The following is a 21,254-nucleotide window of genomic DNA, read 5'->3' on the forward strand; positions in this document are numbered from 1 at the left end:
TATACGTAACCGGACTCCCGCGCAAGCCTCTCTGCTGTCTCTCTCACTTGTATGAAAACCGGCGCCGGCGTCTTGGATTATCGTTGCTTGCGCGATAAGAGATTTTCCGGCGCCCAGTTTATCGTGACCTCTATATCTATGCTTAATTAAAGAGCACGCTTATGCTGGTTTGGCAGAGCCTTAGGCTTGTCTGTGCTTGGTATGCGATTGAAATGATACTCCAAAGCCTCCATGCTTCGTCCTCGTCGCTCGCGCCTGTCACTGCGCGATATCTGCGGCGCGCGCGCAGTATATTGTAACTATCGCGCCGTGTAGACGCGCGCATACGTGAAACAAAAAAAACATTGTTATGTTGTGATTGTGTAGGTTATTATAACCTAAAGTTATACTACACATGTGTATTCGTAAGTGAAGTGTCAATTTGAAGTGTAGCGAAGTGAATGTGTTGGAAATTGTGGAATCTGCAGTGCTTGGACTTGTTAGCCTTGTGTGCTACCACGGCGAAACAAATTCACTGTCTACTTACGATTAATATTTAAATGTTGCGATAGAATACGGACCATACGCTTCAGGGTCAACATTTAACGATAGGTGCTTGTTTTAGTTAGGCAATATCAATACGTAATAGCGCGTAGTTCTACAAGTAAAAAAATGGTTGTCTGTAAAGTCGGTTTACGGACGATAATTTTGCGTGATAACGTCGTAAGAAAACATTGATGAAAAATTGCATACTTTGGCCGTAACGTTACCATGGAGATCTGTCCACAACGTTACCATGGAGATCTGTCCACAACGTGACACTTTTTCGTGCATGCTACCGGTGTTCATCGATTTATAAGACGTTATCACGTCAACAAAAATGAATTCTTGTTCATACAAAGCATAAGTGAACGTACCATCTAAAAACGCTGTTTAACTTAAAAAGCTTTGTTATCTAATCTTATCAGGCATCACGCAACGTACTTAAAACATACCTCTCCAACCCATTAAGACTCTACACGTTTTTCTGGCAGTTGGTGTAATGCGTCACTAATTACATGTCATTATTCGGCCCCATTGTTCACCCGCTGCACTTGCGGCCATGCAAACCTCAATACTTACCAAATAGGATATATGAGCGCTTACTTCGTATGTCTGCCCTTTTGTTACCTTATTCGCAAAACAAACCCACTCGTGTACTTATACTCTCATTGTCCTCGTGTCCAATTGCAAATTACTCCCACTCAAACACGTTTTAGGTACGACAATTTTGATATAAGTCCTGTGTAAAAGAACTTGTTTTAGGTGTTTTGCATTTGATGGCTTCAGCGTGGCCGCGGTTTGTCGTGAGTTGCAGGCGACCTATTTGGAAAGGGGCAATTGGCAAACAGTGTAGTAGGAGCCGATTTGGCTCACTTTCACTCGCGTTCCCTTTAATATGACGTCGTTTACTAACTACAATATGTAGATACTTTGAAATAAAAACGATATAGACTATCAAAACTGTAATACTTACCCAAAAAATAAGATAACTTCATTTGTTTCAATATGCAAACAAAGAACGAATCTTCGTGGAAAACATTTTCGCTCGTGTATAAGATTTAACATTGTATGTACGTAGTTTAAACTGTTTAAAGACTTACCCCCTTATTCATAAACGTTTACTAAAGTTGACAAGCCTATAATAATCGTTTGTCCCCTTCCGACGTATTGGTATGATGGAAAGGGACAAACGATTATTATCGGCTTGTCAACTTTAGTAAACGTTTATGAATAAGGGGGTTAAACTTTAAAGTGTTTTACAAAGTATCCAAAGGGCACTCTTCAATCTTAAAATACTTATTGCGCAAAGGCTGATGAGAATGTTAAACAATTATGACTTCAGGTTCATAAATGTATTTATACAATACACGCATGTTCCTTATCAGTGAACATTATTTAATCACTTTTCTATATTTCACACTGCTATTCAATATTTGATTGCTCAATTCGTAATTGCTTCTACATAATTGTATTGTGCGTAGGAATACAAATCGATTCAACCGATATTCGTTCAATAGAAACTATTAAAAGTTACAAGAGTTCCTCATACTGCCTGTTACGAGTAGATAAGGAATCGTTTTGCTAGATCACGTAATAGTTGGTATATCTATTAGTCTAAGTCTTGCAGAGGGTTGCGAAGGCATTGCTTAATTTCAGCCATGATAGCAATGCTGAAGCAAGGAATGTTGAATAAATCTTACCGCAGTTAACATGGCCATAACTGGAATATTTATATTAATTATAAACTACGAGTAATTCATCCTTAGAAACGGCAACTGTATCTTTCTCCGATTTGTCAACTATGACTTAAGTGCGCTTTAGATGAGTTTCCGTTTGCAAAGACGTTTATAGGAATCGTTTAAAAAAAAAGTTGTGCGTGCTAAAAATCCTGTCAATATCCGTTCAATAATTGTACCTACACACATTGCAGCTACAGCTATTAAGCAATGAAAATATTAGATTTAGTAAAGTTACAACGATAGCTTGAGGTCCGATTAGATCCGTGGCGATAGCTTCGCATGTACTTAGCCTAATTGAAACACTTAATTCCATAGTATTAGGGGTTCTGGTGCAATTGGCATTGTTCTCGTCTCAAGTCGAGGTTGTTTCTTACACATGCTCTATTGATTTGCGCACACAATTCACACTACAGATCGTAACTTAGCGAGTTCCAGGAAAGCCATTGTTTCTCTGAATCTGCGGATGTTTTGATCGAACGATTATCTTCGGATAGTTAATGCGTAAAAGAACACCTTTAAATCGAGCCAATTTGGCAATAACTTACGAAAACTAGAGTAGACCTGCCTATGTATAAATAGTAAACCTAGTCGTGGTTTATAAATCCATTTTTGTAAAGCAAGTTGCAGCTATCTTTCAAATCAACATGTTGCCCTAGATGGTTTGGTACGTGGACATTTTGTAAGAGTTTCTAAGAAAGAAATGGCCTTATGCGGACAAGGACTGTTGGGTAATCGCTGAGTAACGACAGATCCGTCCGAAGTAGTCTGATTCACTGTTGACGACATTATTAACTCACAAAAAAGTTTTAAGTTAGGTAACAAGCGTAATAATCGATAACGTATGTTAATGTTTCAACGAATTCTCGTAAAATGTTTTGAATGAGTCGATGCTGATTCAGGACCGTGAGAAATCTGACACTTTTCAAGTTAAGTTACGTTAAGTGCTCGAAACTAATTATCACTTAAGATATTAATAGTAACTCTCTGTGTGTAAATCTCACTATGCGTTGTAATCGTAAATGACTAACAGATATATTTAGGTACGTTTTTAAATGTGGCGAACTCGCTGATTCTAATTTCTTACTAAAAATTAAAAAGAAATAGCTCAAACCTGACCTAGTTTGGCTCATAAATACATAGTACTTAGTTATACTCTCGTTGCATCTGGTTTCCTTATTAAAAGCACGTTTAATATTGCTCCGGTGCCTACCGAGTTGTCACTGCACTGTGATTAGCTTACGGGGCCGTTACGCTGGTTATTGCTGGAAACTAGATCGCGACCTATCACACGAGAACCTCTCACGGCGCCATTCATACAAATTATCGATTCACGTTTGTAAAAGCGGTGATTTGTATGAAGATAAGATATATGAAGATAAAGGATTAAATGTTGCTGATTAGATGTTGATTAAATTAAACCTTTCTAACCTACCTGATACAAAAAAGTCCAAAGAAAATCTCATTGCTAGTTCTAAGTTTAAACTCGTAACGTGGACCTGCATAGGAAGACATGCAAAAATACTATATAATAGGATGTTAATTTTTAACTTAAATATCTATAGATTGTATCTAAGTATATCTGTCGCAGTCGGATCGTATTACATTACGGCTAGCCGTTTTCAAAAACAGGGGCGTTTTGAAATGCGGCGGTTTAACGATTAGCCGGATTGAATGCAGCTGAATGAGAATCCGCCGGAATGTATTCGACGCCATACGTTCTTCAACACGGCTAGCCGTAATGTAATACAGCGAGTCATTAGCCGCCGCTTTGACAGTTTTTAGTTCCCATTTTTAACACTCGTGGCGCTGCCTGACCAAAGCTGGGGTGTCCATCAAATCTGAAGTTCGTCGGACTGTTTCTTTACAAAAAACATTTCCTTCGCAACTTAACTAGACGCAGCCCCGCTTCGCGGGGCTCCTATTTCTGAGCGGTTTGCCCTTCGGGCATCTGAAGCTACCTAACGAACCTAACCTACCTACCTATTGATTTAGTGAGACGTCCGTGAAAACATTACACTTTGGGGAAAAAAGCGTAGGTAGGTAAGTAGGTTAGGTTCGTTAGGTAGCTTCAGATGCCCGAGGGGCAAACGGCCCAGAAATAGGAGCCCCGCTTGCGGGGCTCCGTCTATTTAAGTTGTGAAGGAAAAGTTTTGGAAAAGAAACACATGTAGTGCGGTGGGACCATGGTAAAAATAAATTAAATTGCAAACATTGTCAAACTCCGGTTACGTAGGCGACCGAAAGAACTGGTCACTCTACAATCTAAAATAGTAGTACGATGCGGCTAAACGTAGGCCGCCTTATTGAAGAACGTGTCGCAATGACAATCCGGCTAATCGTCGAACCGCCGCATTTCAAAACGCCCCTGTTTTTGAAAACGGCTAGCCGTAATGTAATACGGCGAATTATACGATCTGACTACGACATATCGATATTTAAAGTTTGTGTTAGAATAATTACAACATTATAGCTAGTTACATATTCACAATTAATCAAAAAAAACTAGTGAAATGTTGAAATGATTATCATTTGTTTTAGGTGATATTTTGTAATTATTTTTTGGAGGCACGCTCGTGACTTTTGGTTGACACTGTCGAAATTATTTTAGGTAGGTTAAGGTTACGATAACAGATAAAATAACAAAATTATCAGACTAACATTCCTTAAGTTGCTCATAACTATAGAATTGTTATTGAAACCAGTAATGTAGAAAGTGATTATCTCATAAATAAATACTGTAACACTTTTATATCTTGCAATAAATTTGAATAATGTCCAAATAAAAATAAATTTTCGATCAGCCAGCGGAAATAGAAGAATGTTGCGAACATTATGTGTGGGTGTTCTGCTTTAACCATTTTCCTTAAAAGGCGGTAGGCTTTTTAGCATGCGTGTTTCCAAGAATAGCTAGAGGCTGAACTGAAAGGGTCTCGATCGACCACAACTAAAATCACGAAGACGTTAATGATTAATAAGCCGCTGATTAATCGGCACTTATTTATACTCAACGCCGTAAATTATTAGTGGCAAAGGATGATTATTTATTATTTACTTAAATATAATTATAGGTTAAGTTTGATCACCTTTAGTGACTTTGAAACCACTTGACTTTACAAATGAACAAGCAATAAGTCTTAATAGTGTGAAGAACACTTATAGAATATGACATCACGATAACGATATAAATAAATATGTTACGTGGAAGTCATTAGACAAAGAACTAATAATAAACGCAAATCAATTTCGTCAGTTTTTAAGCTAATAGCAACAACAATATTCTACTCTATTTTGGTGACGATATAACTCTGCTTATTAGTGATATAGCTATAGTATTATCTAACTTAAATTTTAACTCAAAAAGTATCACACGTTCGAAAAGAAAACTGGTCATCGTACAACTCGACACACTTATGACTCAACGTGAAAGTCAATTCATAAAATAAATACGATCAGTCAACTGATTAATGCATGAGACTTTATTATATTTGTTGTTTTACTTATGTTTTTGTACAGTTCGGGACTAAGTTGTCAAAAATGTTTACACATTCATCCCTCCGGACATTCCTTGGATGTGTGGAGTGTGAGTCATACATAAAGAGCCAATAAAGACCACAATGCATCGCGAGTTTTGTTATTTTTGTAGTAAGCAAATTCTTTAGTACTTTGTGCATGTAGTTAATTTACTTTGTAGTATTTTATGACACGTTTTACATTGCGGTTAGAAATACGTACATATGCAAGTTTGTTATCTGTTTACGTCTTTAAGATAAGACCTGGAGAATAAACATCTATTTAAATGAGACACTTGATACTACCATTACTATTACGACCTACCTATAATACTTAAACGTAATAGTAGGAAACACCTAAAAGCAACATCATCAACGGTTTCCACATTTTCCAGCATTTTTGGTGCACGAAGTGTTGTTAACGGAATTGGTATAAATAATTTCAACCCTAATGATTAATTAGCGTTTATTACGTTAATATTAACCTTAATTTACCATTTCAGTTGAAATTATCTATTCCAATTCCGTTAAAACCACTCTGCTGCACCAAAAATGCTGGAAAATGTACGATCAGCGATCACTGTACATCAGTAACAGTGTATTAAATGGGTAGGGTCAGTTGTTCTACTTTTCATTTTATTTAAGTTTCGCGATTTTTTACCAAGATATAGACTCGAGTTTGGCGTTTTTTAAGTTTTTGTTATGTTCTATGTGTATTAAAGTTTATTTGGAGCTAAATATTTTTAAATTTCTTTCACTCTTTGGTGCAGTTTTTATTAATTGATTAAAAAAACACCCCCTAGTCTCACAATGAAACATTTCTTTGTAGTATACAATGAAACATGATGTTCACTGAACACCAGTACCAGCACACAATGAAACAAACTCATTATTTTTTTAAATAATTAAAACCTATGTGCTAAATTTGTGAAACTAAAATACCATGAAAATTGGTAATAATTTGTCTATCATATGACAAAATATAAGATACTTAACTTTAGGAATGGCTGAGATAGGATGGCTTATATGTTGAATGTTTCATTGATGGCAAGGTTAAGGACACATGTCTTACATTGAAACAGTCGTGTATAAACACTATGTTGCAAAAAAGTGTATGAAATCAAGCATGGAGATGCTCAAAACCCTCCCGCGTCTACCTAGTTGGCAATCATGCTCCGTGGACATAAAAGGTGCCTTTTTCGCAGCATGCCGTACCTGCCGACCAGATTTTCGATTCACAATGAAACTCAGGTGTGTGTACAATGAAACAAGTCTTTCGCTTTTAGATATTTCAGCAATCTTATAATGATTCCATATGTCGGAAACCTTTTAAATAACTAATTTCAGCCTACCACTATTTTCTCCTTTCCTTTCTCATTAATTGAGTGAAAGCATATATGTATTAATGTCACTTATTTATTACACCGTTTCAATGTTTATTAACGATGTTTCATGGTAGACTATAATTATTACATTTGTTTCACTGTAAAAATCAGAGTGTTTCATTGAAAACATGCACAAGTACACGATGAAACAAAACTCATTTTTCAAAAAAAGGCTTATAACACAGGAACTGTTACAGATAAGTAGAAACCAAGAATGCCATATGATAGCCAACGAAATTGTTTATCTTCATACGAAATGTCACACTCATAACTTTAAAAACACCAGAGATAGAAAGGCTTGAACTTTTAGTGTTTCATTGATCAACAAGTTACCCTACATACAAATTATAAAATTGTAGCCATATATTCTATTTACACTCTTATATCTATATAAAGCACTTGCAATTATGTACTTTTGAATTGACTGGTAGAAAAGACAAGGAGTCTACCTTTAAGTGATTATTGTGAGGGGGCAGATGAAGGAGCCTCACGGGGATGATGGTAGGTAATCAAAGGCACGTAACCTGTATTGTTAAAGGTACCTGTAACAATACAGGTTACGTGTTAACAGATATGTATAAAAACACTTTCGTAATTTACTTATAGATGGTTAGAAGTAAATATGACTTACAATATGTGCCTTGATGATAATGTAGGTATCTGGGAGGTGTGCAGGGCCACTAGACGAGCACTTAGTATAGCACAGCACTTATGTAAACGTTTCACTTAATAAAATCACAGTTTTAAGGCTTTAGGTCTTATTAAGCAACTTAAGGGGTACAGTCTGTTAGAATAAAGTTGTTGTTTATAGATCGAAGTATTGGATCGAACTGAAAATAAAATCATTGAATGGAATTTGGAGTAGGATTTGAAAAGGGAATTTAGAATTTGTATGGTGCCAGAAGTAGTATGAAGGTTGATAGTGTAACGTTTCGTTACACGCACCGTTTTACACTTATTACACGATTCAAAAAGGATATTATGGACTTATATTAGTTAAGTATTGATGTACATAATTGTTGTTAAAATTATTAAAAAAACAAGTCTGTCAATAAGTGGTCTAATTGTAGAATTTAGGTTCAATCCTACACAAAAAGATATTTAGATTAAAATAACAAAACGCAAAGCTTTTATATGTCGCCATTTTAACAATAATTGTATGATTAGTAAAGAAACCTATTTTGGCTATTGTTAGATAATAACTAGTCAAATAACAACACGCACACGTGCACTACAGGTTGTGCCACGGTTGTGCACGTGGTGTGCAAACATCTAAAACAACCCAACTTAACGCCCCAACTTATCGCCTTAGAAATATAAACAAAGCTTCGTGTAGCCGTAAAAAATAGAGATAGCGTTATCAAGTGCAACTAGAGTGAGCGAGACGGAATCCACGTGAGTTAAGTTAACAATAGGCTTCGAAAAAAAGTTTACCTGGAAGGTAGCTTGGGTCCGGACTCCCACCAGTCTGTTTCAAAGCCTTAACTGTGATGTGCGTTTCAGTTTGTAGAAAATGTAACTTTATTTTAATCACTTTAATCAGGGATCGTTAAGTGTGATTTGTGTGTGTGTAATACTTACGTATAGGTAAAGTGGTGTGACTGTTAAGTAACTGAACTCAACACAAAAGTTGTCCTTTGTGACCACCTGTTACACTAAACAAAATGTGTTTCGCGCCAAACGGAACGTTCTTTCTTTTGAAACTGTTTAATATACTCAGTGACTACACTTTTTCAAGAAAAGAGTGTGTAGACCATTTTAACGACTCGCGAAAGTGACACCCTAAGTGTTTTAAGGTAAATGCTTGAGGTGGGCCAATAAAACAAAAACTGTAAAGGAAAAATTCACGCATCTTAGACGCATATAGGTACATAGCAATAAAAAAATCACGCATAGACGCATATAGCAATAAAAAACTAGCATAGTTAAACGTACTCATTTGAATATAAACGTATCGAACGTGGTCCGTATTCTTATCTCTACATATACTAAATCTATACCTATAGCATTGTTCGCGATGAACTCAGAATGACAATGAGTTAAAATGATAAAGTTCAGATACAAACGCAAAGAACCCAGCGATGGGAAGGCGAAGATCGACGTTCTGAAGGACCGGGAGTTGTTGCCACCGAAGGACATGGTGGTAGTGGGTTCGATGCCGGTGAAGCATAATACCCTGCCGAGGACCAGAAGGAGGGATTCGCCGGAACGCGCGCCGCTGAGTCAGACGACCATAGCGCTTTTTAGAGTAAGTTTTATATGTAAATTCTATTTAGATAGTAAGGGAAGGCGATAATGGAGTTGTAAAGTATATTAGTCTCAAGTGTCTACAACTCTACAGGTAAGCAAGCATGAATTAAACGACCGATTTTTTCCAAAGTTCATTCAATCATTGGAGTGTCTATAGGACAGTTGCCGTCAGCAGTTGCCTAACCAATGATTTTAGCTGTCCATGTCCGTTTCATAACTGTTATGTATACTTAACGGATATTTATTAGTACAATATGTATAATAGCATACAAATCTGTATCTTTTCTTATTGAAATATCAGTAACACAAATCTAAATTAAAGAAATCAAATACAGTCGTTATAATAATAGAAGAATTGGGGCCTTACCATGATGTCCTTATTGCGATTCTGTTTAGGACCTAAACTGAATTGCTAAAGGACGGAGCTATATAAGTCGCATAACTCCGTCCCTTAGCAATTCAGTTTAGGTCTTAAACAGAATCGCAATAAGGACATCGTGGTAAGGCCCCTGATCAATAACAGCAAAGCGCTTGTTTCTTGTGCAAAAGACATCAACGAACTCGCACTGCTGATGCTGGCAGGCTCGTTGTTCCATTATTAATAGGAAATACACGTAGAAATACATGCTTATTACCTACTTGACAATCGCTAAAGATACTAGTAATTATTTAATATTCAATGACTTGTTGTCGAACAATAATTTTATTGTCGGGTATCCTAAAATTGGTGATTGATTTTACTATTTGTAATTGTACCCATTTCTAAAGATTTCTTTGTGTTTTTAAATCCAGTGGGCAAAGTACGGCCCGCGGGCCATCTGCGGCCCGCGAATGGATTTAATCCGGCCCGCCGCCGGTCCTATGAAATAATTAGTATGTGGCATTGGCCCACGATTATCAATTTATCACAAATCAAAATAAATTTTGGCTACAATTCTGGCCCTCCACTTAAATTTTCTAAACTTTCTGGCCCCCCATGAAGAAAGTTTACCCACCACTGCCTTAGTAGTAACTTTTGAGCATTAAAAATCAAGCCTTCCCAGTACAGCACTACTACATATGTAAGTACATATGTTCAAAATAAGTATGTACTTGTAATGTACGTCGAGTAGCCGACCTCCCTTACGGCCATTGTGTCCTCTAAAGGCAATTTGTTGAGAATACTAACGAAAGAGACGATTTAGTATGCGCCAGCGCAAAGCCTCCTCCGGTACGGCCTGCCAACTTACCTGCTACACCATCTGAGTTAAAATAAACCTTACTGTTAAATAAATAAGGAAGTAAATGATAGTAAAGTTATGTTGGTAGGTTGTTGGTCGCTTCAATCGTGTATTGTTTCTAAAGGAAATTTGTGACGATAGTTTATTATGCATCTTATTTATATTCATGATTCAGCTAAGCTTTTGTGCTGGTATTAATGAGCTTCTGTGGGCTTGCAAGGGTTTTGTCGCGTTGGCGATTAATTATGAAGTATGGAAGGAAAAGCTGTACGTGTGAATGTGGACATTACATACAGACATTCGCCTATAGACATTGATTGTCCAAGTTGATTGTCTAAAGATAAATTGATGTAGAGTCCGTCTAAGAGCCACCCCACACTAGCGTCTTTTAAGCGTCGACGTCTAATCAGCGCTATGGAAAATGGAGCAGTTGCGTCAACGCTGCGTCGGGCAGCAGCCATAGAGTTGTCTAGACGTCGACGCTACTCCCTAGCGTCGACGTCTAGACAACAAACTTTGCACCTAACTTAAACAGAACAAGTGGTGTGTCATTATAAACATGATATTTTGACAAATGTCTGACACCACTCTGGTACTATGTAGTTTTCGTTGCAAAAAATTGGTATTCAAAAAAAATTGAGCTAAAGTTTGGTATGTAAAATTTTTACTTTCATTTCTTTGTAATTAATTTCATTTGTCGTTTTAAAATGAAAGCGTAATTTCGATTGTATGAGAGCAGTCATTCCCGCCTGTCAAGACTCAACAACATCCTCTTAAACTGATACAATCATGGTATAATAATATACTCCGCCTGGTACTCCATTCCCGTCTTTTCTAGGTCACCTAACTGACACGGGCCTACGTCATCATGCGACAGCGCTATATGATAATATGCGATAGCGCTATATATAGCGGCCATGTTGTTGTGACGTAGGCCCGTGTCACTCTGGGAATGGAAGACCATGTTTTATTAGACTATGGATACAATCTTATAGTCTGTATCTTTAGGTATTTAAATAAAAGTAAACAAAATCTACCCTCAAATGGCTCCTTAAGTCAGTTGAGGGTAGATGAAAACATTACATGATCAAACAATGTAGGTTACAGTCAGGTCGTTCAGTGACAGATCCAGGCGGTTTGTATTTGGTTGGTTAACCAATAAATATTATAACTACCCGAAAATGTACAAATTATTTGTTTACTTTTATTTAAATACCTAAAGATACGGAGTATAGATAACTGACATATCAAGCTCCCAGCTTCCCTAAGTCGGTCTAGTCTAGGCTCGAGAGCACTGAAACCGCAAGCCAGGTCATGCGCATGGGAGCTTCCCACAAAACAATGCCCCACAAATGTCGTCATGTTTGATGCATTACTTCCGGGTCATCATATCGAGATAAGGGCGGTGCAGACATTGTTCTTTGAAGGTCAGGTTGAAAGGCTACGAACCGCATACCTAAAAGAACGCACGAGAGAAGTATTCGATTGATTTCAAATTGATCTCGTTTTGATAGCGCAAAGCATGAAAGGATTTTTATTTTTATTAGCCTATGTGTGTGTCCCACTGCTGGGCAAAGGCCTCCCCTCTCCCTTTCCAAACCTCCCTGTGCTGAGCAAGATCCCGCCAATCCCGCTGGAATGCAGCCAAGTCGTCCCGCCATCTCTTTCTCGGTCTGCCTCTGCCACGATTACCCTGGGGATGCCAGCTAGTGGCTATTTTGGCCCATCTGTCATCATGCAGGATGGAAAGGATAAATACAGAATTATTTTGTGATGTTTGATCGCACTTTGATGGGTGAATATTTAGGTCATACTGAACTATTTTTACTATGGGCCTAACCTAACATCGAAATCTCGAAAAAAAATCCTGTTGGTCCATAGAAAATTTCGTTTTCGGAGAGTCATCCCCGAAAAAGTTGTAGGTAGGTATATCGTAAAAGTTTTCAGCATAACTGTAAAAATTTACCGTTTTGTGAATTTTGAATACCGTAAATTATAAATTACTTTCAGTTTCAAGTATGTAGAGATTGTAGAGCCGTTTACGAATTCAGGCAATCGGCAAATAGGTAGTTATTGGTTTTCTTCTTCTGTCTAATGATATAAGCCCTTAAACAAAGTGAAATAACAAAATCAACTTTCAATACAACAATGTATTGTATTTATTATCGTTATGTAAAGCCAATACAATTATAAACCAACTAGAAAAACAATTTTCATTGCTCGTAACTAAGTTTTATACAACAATCCAATATGCTGCAATCAAATTCACACCACAGATAACTAAATCAAAAAGCATCATTCGAATTTCAATCTTATGTAGTTTGTAATAAGATTGAAAACGGTCAAGTTAAACATAGTCATTCGACTTTTTATTTTCAAACAACGAATTCGATTGATATCCCTAACGGATTCGTATAAAGCCTTAGCAAACTATTGTAATTTCAACTTTAATAGCATCAAACTAAGTTTCGTTTTCCTCCAATTTAACGAGTGAAATGCGAGATTAGGAAAGTTACTTTTAGAAATGTTTTAAAACAATAGTGAGAGAGCTTGCGATTCGCGTGATAGTGGTTAATTGATGGCAAACAAGAGTGTCTATTGCTTTAGCCGCTTTAGCGGAAGAGTGGGCTCGTACGAGCAGATTGACCTCATTGAAACAAATGTATATATTTGACTACCTGTAGTTAGTTCTACTTGGCTTACAATGGCTAAGAAGGAAAGAATAAAACACAAAGGCAAGCTTTAAAAACGAGATTACTTAACAATTACCATGTTGTTGTTAAATTACAAATGCGAAAATTATATCAAAGCGTAAAAACATCCCTGGTGTAAACAAACATAACGTTCAAATGGCTGCAAAATAAAAATTGCTAACAAATGGGATCAATTACACGGCTATTATATAGGGCACTATTAATTAAAGAATTAGCAAGTATCTCAAGTATTTTCAGAAGGTATTTCCGCTTATTAAATGTAACTGAAACCATAAGCGTCTTAACCTAATAACGTTAATATTTACCCAAATTAACTTCAGTTTGACTTTAACTCTCAACTTTACTGTTTTTTGCACACCGGTGTTTCTGTTTTCTTCCTGTACCTAATCGTTGATACAATTAACTGAGTTTTTGTAAACCTTACTGCAACGAGATAAAGTATATTGGATATCAGTTGATGTTGTACGCGGCGGAAGACACGATGCAAGCTGCGTGCTCATCCGCCGGATGGTCGTAGCCATCTTGTATAAGCCTTATGTTCGTGTTATGATATAAGATCTGTCTTTCCGATCTTTGTACTAAAAAGGCAGTGTATCTTTGTAGTTAGTTAAAAGCAAAATAATTGTTTCCTTTTACCCGACTGGGTTAAAGTCTGTCGTCTTCTTTGGACACATTTAGGACGTAGGAACATTTTTATGTTTGCTGTCTGGTAGAAATCCCTGGTGGTAGATATAAAGACAATTCGTCAAAAAAGTTTCCAAATAAATAAGGCATCGAACCGTGATATTGACCCATCTGAATTTCTTTACTTACTTCAAAAGATACATCTTACTGTTGAACCCGGTTGCGGCAGCTGCTGTTTCAGAGTTCAAGGTCCGCTTTTCAACTTTTTCTCCTCATGCATGGTCTTTGGCAAATATCTCGTTTGTGAGACCGTTGGCGCGCATATAAAGATCCCTCGCAATGTTGAGCCAGTAGTTCCAGGCTAGAAATAAATACTTCTCTTTCCAATTTGGTTATTGTAGTCTGTATAAAAACGAATAAGTAGATTGACGCCTCATTTATACTAAAATTGGCTCAATAATTATGATGCTGCGGTGGAATACAACAAACATACCACGTAAAAACTTCTAAAATCTTAATCATTCTATATCTATATAAATATATAGTAAGTGCAGACAAAAATCTACTTAAGTTAAGTAGGTAGGTATACTAGGTAGGTATATAAAGTTAACTGTCATTCGAGTAGAGTAGCCAGCGAGTATTACAACTAACAAGCGTTGAACACGTGCGGCTATTGTCCAAAAGCGTCAGACCGTATGAAATGTTTGTTGAGAGTAGTCGTTCCTAAGTACTCTTAGTTTGGTACCTACTTATTTATTGGTAGGTATACGAAAATAAGAGGTGCAGTTAGTTAAAAAAAACTCTAGCTTCTACACTTTGCACCTATGCTAATTGTTGTGAGTATTACTGAGTGAGTACCTCTCCAGTCGTGATCCTGTAAGTAACTAACCGATTTCTTACGTCTTTCGAATAGTCGACCTTTACGGTGGAGACTGACTTGAAAGTGCCTAACCTAAAATAAAACCGCTAAAAGTGTTAAAACAAGGCAAGTTTGTACATCAAAACATCATCTCGGGGTCACGGCGTATTTGCGACCTATACCTTCACCTGGCTAATCCCAAAACAACGTATGAACATTTGATATCCAAATGGTTATACGCACATACGCCTTTTTATCAACTTACGGTAAAGTCGTAGTTGCCTTCTCGTGTTCGTGCCGTACCGGTTTTCGACCAGCCTTATCCAACAAACCAAACGAAATCAAACCCTTTACTTAGATTCTTAAAGTTCGTTTTCGATTACTCGCCGATCCGGTCAAGACTTTCTATAGGTGGAGGTTCTGGAGGGCCAGTTACAGACCTCGACGTTTTTTACGCACGTAAGCATTTAGCAGAGTCAATATTAACACATTTCCGGTACCAGTTTGGCTATAAAAGGATTTTACTGTTGGACGTCCCGATTTGCATATTTTTTTGCGAATTGACTGCTGTGAAACCTGTTCAAGAGCTCACAAACCTGATTAAAAAAGACACGAAAAAACCTTGTCTTCAGATAATAGAGTCCTTCGGGCTTTGTGTAACAAGGGTTTTAGATCGGATCTAAGTATTAATGACATTGAAAACTCAGAAAATATCTTAGATGAGGAGTATCTTTACATGCTTCTTTCAAATTCTGAACATTAAAACACTTATTCGACACAACGGAGTAAAACACAATGGTTAACATGACTAGGAGGCATAAAATAGCCAAAAAATATTTTGCGGGAAACGGACATGTCGGACATATCATGAATTTATGATACTCATGAGTCTCTTGACACTGGCACATATCATACGCCTTCAAAAACTCTTCTTTAACATAAGTTTCCTCTTGTTCCAGGAACTCTTCGCCCAACTGCAATGGTCTGCAGAACGAGCGCCGGCAGCCGACAGCCTCCGCCGCGCGCTCGGCGGCGGCGGCGCCCGCTTCCAGCTCGGCTGCATGGCCGACGCTAGCGAGTGCTTCGAGCACCTACTCCTGAGGGTCCATGCTCATGTAGCGGCGGGGGATAGAAGGGATGATGATGCTTGTAGAGCGCCGCATTGTGTCCCGCATCGGAAGTTTGCGATGATGTTGGTGGAACAGTCGGTGTGCGGCGCGTGCCAGGCTACGTCGGAACCGCTGCCGTTTACTCAGGTAATTGCCGTGTTTTTAAACATCACTACAGTATTTAATCGAGTGTTCAGAACAATTAAGTGCAATTTAGATCACACACACTAACTTTAAACAGTCTCTGAAAGAATAAGTAGATTTGTGATTTTGTGTGGATTTGGAATGAAGACGAGAAATGAATAACATTCATTTCCCTCTACTGTACATTTTGGTGTGTTGGGTTAGTCAAATATAAAATAAAAAACAATTGCTGTTTCGACAATAATAATATCTCTATACACTACAACAAATGATACCAAATGAAGTGTGAACCACCGAACCAGTGATCTAATGAAATAAACTAACATGTAATTTAACTTTTATTTACAGATGGTACACTACGTGTCAGCAACAGCACTGACTGCGCAGGCAGCGCTCGGAGAACATGGCGACAGCTTCGGCTTGCTGCTGCGAAAGGCTGGCGGCATGGGCGACATCAGAGATTGCCCGGTAAGTTCAGAAATTTTCTAGTTGCTTATGTCTGCATTGTTCTCCATGGTTATCGAGTTGTGGAACCTGTATTTAGCAGCTCCCTTTGTTGTGACTTTTATTCTTCTACGATCCCTCATCGGGGTTATGACCACGTGGATTATGGATGTTTTATGGGAAGAAAAGTGATGAAAAAACTGTAATTGTAATAAGCATTCGTAACATAATAAGAATTAGATACAGATTCGATTTTACGATTACTGATTTCTTGTTATTTTTGTTTACAGAACGCCTGTGGAGCCAAGATTCAAATCTGCCGAACTTTGATGAACCGACCTGAGGTTGTCTCTATCGGGATGGTCTGGGACTCTGAAAGGCCTAACGCTGACCACGTGGCGGCCGTATACGCCGCCCTGGGGACAGAGCTCCGCCCCACCGACGCCTTCCACGCATGCGTCGACCGCGCCTGGGCAGCCCGAGCCACACACCGCCTAGTAGGCCTCGTCACCTACTACGGAAAGCACTATTCCACCTTCTTCTTCCATAGCAAACTGCGACTATGGATATACTTCGACGACGCCGACGTTAAAGAAATCGGACCGGAATGGTCACACGTTGTCGATAAGTGTCGGAGAGGGCGATTCCAACCCCTACTGCTTCTGTATGCTGCTGTAGATGGAACGCCGTGTGACACCCGTCATGCTCCTAAAGATGTAGTGCCATTCCCTGCCCCAGAACCTCGCCGTGCAGTGACCCCGGCCCCTGAAAGAAACAGCGCCGGCTTTGCGCGACGAGCCGTCACGCCAGGCCCTGACAATGAGTCAGACTACGTTAGTCGAAAAGCTGTAGAAAATATGCTCGAAGTCCAAGCGAATAGAAGAGCCCAATTAGCTCGAAGTCTGAGTACTGGATCGGCTTCTGATACACAAGACCGTCCGCGAGCGAGACGAGACTCGGGCAACTGGAGCGGCGACCGCAACAGCGCTTCGTCTGCTTCCTCGTCTACTGTTGAGAGTCCCTACATGTATACTAGAGGCCGTGGCCCTGGCAGCGTGCCAAGCAGCCCTACCCGCAAAGGAGAACTATCTAGTGGCGGCTCATGTGACGCTGGCTACGATTCCTACTCTTTGTCATCAACTGACAGCTTACCTCTCCAACAAGGCCTGCGACACAACCTGCAGTTGGCTCAGATTCCTGAACTGACAACCCGAGGCGACTGCGAAGCCTTATGTCTAGAAGCAGACAGATTGCTTGAGAAATCTCGACATGCCGAAGATGCGGCTGATTATGAAACCGCTCTCGTTCTATGCGATGCGGCAGCATCTAAAGCCAGAGCTGCAATGGATGCTCCGTACAACAACCCGCATACTATGACATTCGCTCGAATGAAGCACAACACATGTGTTATGCGCGCCCGAAGTCTTCAGCGACGAATGGCTGGAATGACCAGAGTTATGGAAGTTCCACAAGCCGCTCCCATTCGAAACACCAAGGGAGGGCTAGAAAGCACAACTACGCCGATCGAAATTTACGCCACCTTGCCCAAAAAGAAAGGATCTTCAAAGAAGTCACCCAAATGCATAGACGATGACTTGGATAACTCTCCGCGTGAACGCCCACCGAGACATAAGTCGAGGGACGAAGAGAAAGTTAGGGAAAAGCGCTCGAGAAGTGAAGATCGAGGACGTGCGAGAAAAGAAATAACAGTGGCGACGGAAAAGAAAGAAGAGCCAGTAGAAGATAAGAAAGCGAATAAGAAACAACATAAGATTCGCAGAAAATTATTGATGGGTGGTTTAATTCGAAGGAAAAACCGATCAATGCCTGATCTTACTGAGGGCGCCGACGGCAACAATGAACCAACCAATAAGGAGAAACGCATCTCATCCGTTGATGACGGAGATGTAGGAAGGAAAAAGACTGACGATAAATCGAATTTGAGTGGATACTTGTCTGAAGGACATTTAGAGTATTCGGCAGCAAGCGGCACGAACCCCAACCTCGAGAGGAGTAAGTTGATGAGAAAGAGTTTCCACGGTAGTGCTGGCAAGATGTTAACCGCGGCCAAAGTGCCTCCGCCGCCCCCGCTGCGAACCACTTCTCAGCTTAGCGGGCCTAAGTTCGAGTCCGAAGTGATAGAGCACAACTTACAGTCGAGGCCACCACCACCAGTGCCAATGGCGGGCCGTGGAGATTATCCTTACCCTCACGACGACCCGGAAGACGGTGGTTTCTCGGAACAGTACGGGGACGAGCCGCAATCGCTGCCATTCTTGCCGTCAAGCTACGATGGAAATCCTCATTACAACCGCCTTGAAGATTCTCCCTCCCAAAACTTCCACACAGTCATTACCAAAGCGATGATTCACCAAGAACAAAGTCCTATTAAGCGAGAGCCATTGCCGCCGATTCAACCATCTCGCAGCCATATGCAAAATCTTTGCCACGCGTTTGACAATGGCGTTGATGTGGTCGACTGTGCCCTTCCCATGCGCAGATCTCCTCAAATGCTTGACCTGCCGCCTTACCCCAGTCCGTTGAACTCGGTCAATCACTCTCGGCAACCTAGCGAGGAATTCCCACCACCTCCTCCGCCTATTGATTTGACACCTCTTCAAGATGAGTTGAACTGCATTCAAAACTCCAGCCATAATGGAATCACCGCACAAACCGATGAAGAACGAGACGTTCCCAAAGGTTCTCTGTTGGCCCAGTTGCAGGAAAAGAGAAGTCAAATTCTAAGAAACGAAGAATGTCTATCGCAAATGAACCAGATTGAGACAAATAACAACAGCAGTGCTGATATTTGGCTTAAAGAGCTGCAGGCTAAACAGGCGGCATTAAAATTGAAAAGGTCTGGATCCCTCGAGGGACATCTTTCAAGCCCAAGTGAAGCTGTTTCACCTAACAGCAACAATGTGAGAAACATTGCCTCTAGATTTGAGAATAGCGCACAAAATTCTTCAGATGGAGAAAGATCTCATATAGGATTTGTAGGTATGAGTGCCAATAGAGATGTAATTAACTGTTCGAACCTGTCTAACGCCGGTATATATAATCGACGTGCTTCGGCTTCATCCATCGATCCTAAACAGATGGAAGAAGACTATAGCGAGCAGAAGACTAGCAACAATAATATCTACAACGACCGGACTAAACCGAAGAAGAAATCGGTATCCTTCTGCGATCAGGTTATTTTAGTGGCTACTGCTGAAGACCAAGAGGATGACAGCTACATTCCTAACCCAATCCTGGAACGTGTGCTAAAATCCGCCATGAACAAGCCTGAATTGACAACGATGCCACTACAGTCAGAAAAGCCTTCGTTACAGAGAACAGAATCATTCGACAGCCAGTCGTCTCGATCAACAATATCCTCCCTCTCCCAGAACTCTTTCGTGCCAAATGATAACTCACACGCCGACTACATCAGAGTACAAAACGGTTATCCACAGTATCAGGTCGCGCCAACGAGGCCTCAACAACAGTTTAATACTCAAAAGAGTACAGGAGTGTACCGCACTGACTCACCGGTGCAACCTCCTCACAATCAAAGCCCTGGAAACAACCAGATATACCAAGCACTGCCAAACAACCCTCAGAACACGTCAAACCCCATACCATATACCCAGCCGCCTGCAGTCTACGCGAACAACAACTCAAGCCCACCGAACTTTAGTCAAAATCCCGCGAACAGACTCACGCCGACCCACAATCCCGCTTATGCCACCAAGCAACTGCCAAGAACCGTTCCCAACACCTTCCCACCGACGCAGATGCACCAGAGTCAACCACCGAACAACGCTTACTACCACCGCTTACCGCAGCACTCCACCACTCCACAGCCTACCAATAACTACAACACAAACCGCCAGTTTCCTCAGAACTCACCGTACCAAAGCGTGCCCACCAACTCGCCAGCTTACCAAAGCTACCACAGCCCACCGACTAGCTACGCGAACTCTGACTACTCTAGTCGATACCCGCAGAACAGTACAAATACAAACCATTACACGCAATCGCCTTACCAACGCGTCCCACCGCCTCATGGGGAAACGCCTCTAGACTACAACGCCACATATCAGAAGAACTACTATCCTGATGGCAACCAGAACAGAGGCGCTGATGTGAGGCACTACGCCAACACGCAGCAACAGAGGATGTACCCCATGAACGATAACTCTCCTGTTAATGGCGAACAGCAATTCCAGTACCCCCAAAGCGGTTACAATCCTTACCAGCATCTGCCGCCGCCGAAGCAGATCCAGAAGAAATCTGTATCGTTTGAACCTGGCACAAAAGGTGGAACGGAGTCTCCAATACCTCCGCAGATGAATGGATATGGAGAAAACCAAGGGCTTATAGGACAGAAGGCTCTTTGTAACCTGTGTCGTAAAAAGCCAATAAACTCTCCGGCCATGTATTGCCCTGACTGCGACTTTTACATGTCGAGGTTCAAACCCCGCTCATAGCATTGTAGTTAATACTGTAGATAAATAATCAACTCATCTTTAATTAAAGTCATCAGACAATGTAAATTATCAACGAATAGAATTTTAAAATAAGATTGACTGATCTCACTCGAGAATATGAAATCCGTAATTTTAACTTAGATTAACTGAGCTACTTAATTTCGATTAGAATGTTAATTATAGAAATTTTAAACAATATAAAAATGTATTTTTGTTACGATGAAATTAAAATTCATGAAAATAAACAATTTCATAGCTTA

The 21,254-nt window shown here is 39.9% G+C and overlaps 1 protein-coding gene across 3 annotated transcripts in view; it reads left to right on the top strand.

Annotated features, from left to right (window-relative positions):
• Positions 1–21,254, top strand: part of LOC134791981 (uncharacterized) — a 163,828-nt gene extending 142,574 nt beyond the window's left edge. For 2 of the 3 annotated variants that reach the window (XM_063763077.1, XM_063763079.1), the window contains exons 3-5: positions 15,782–16,078; positions 16,424–16,543; positions 16,810–21,254. In XM_063763077.1, the coding sequence (XP_063619147.1) occupies positions 15,782–16,078; positions 16,424–16,543; positions 16,810–20,994 (4,602 nt within the window). In that variant the 3' untranslated portion in view covers positions 20,995–21,254. Of the gene's footprint in view, positions 1–256; positions 405–9,161; positions 9,404–15,781; positions 16,079–16,423; positions 16,544–16,809 lie in introns of those variants that run through there. The other variant, XM_063763078.1, reaches the window with a different exon arrangement.

The sequence above is a fragment of the Cydia splendana genome, chromosome 7 (assembly GCF_910591565.1).
Source record: "Cydia splendana chromosome 7, ilCydSple1.2, whole genome shotgun sequence".
In the NCBI taxonomy this organism is placed as follows: Eukaryota; Metazoa; Arthropoda; class Insecta; order Lepidoptera; family Tortricidae; genus Cydia; species Cydia splendana.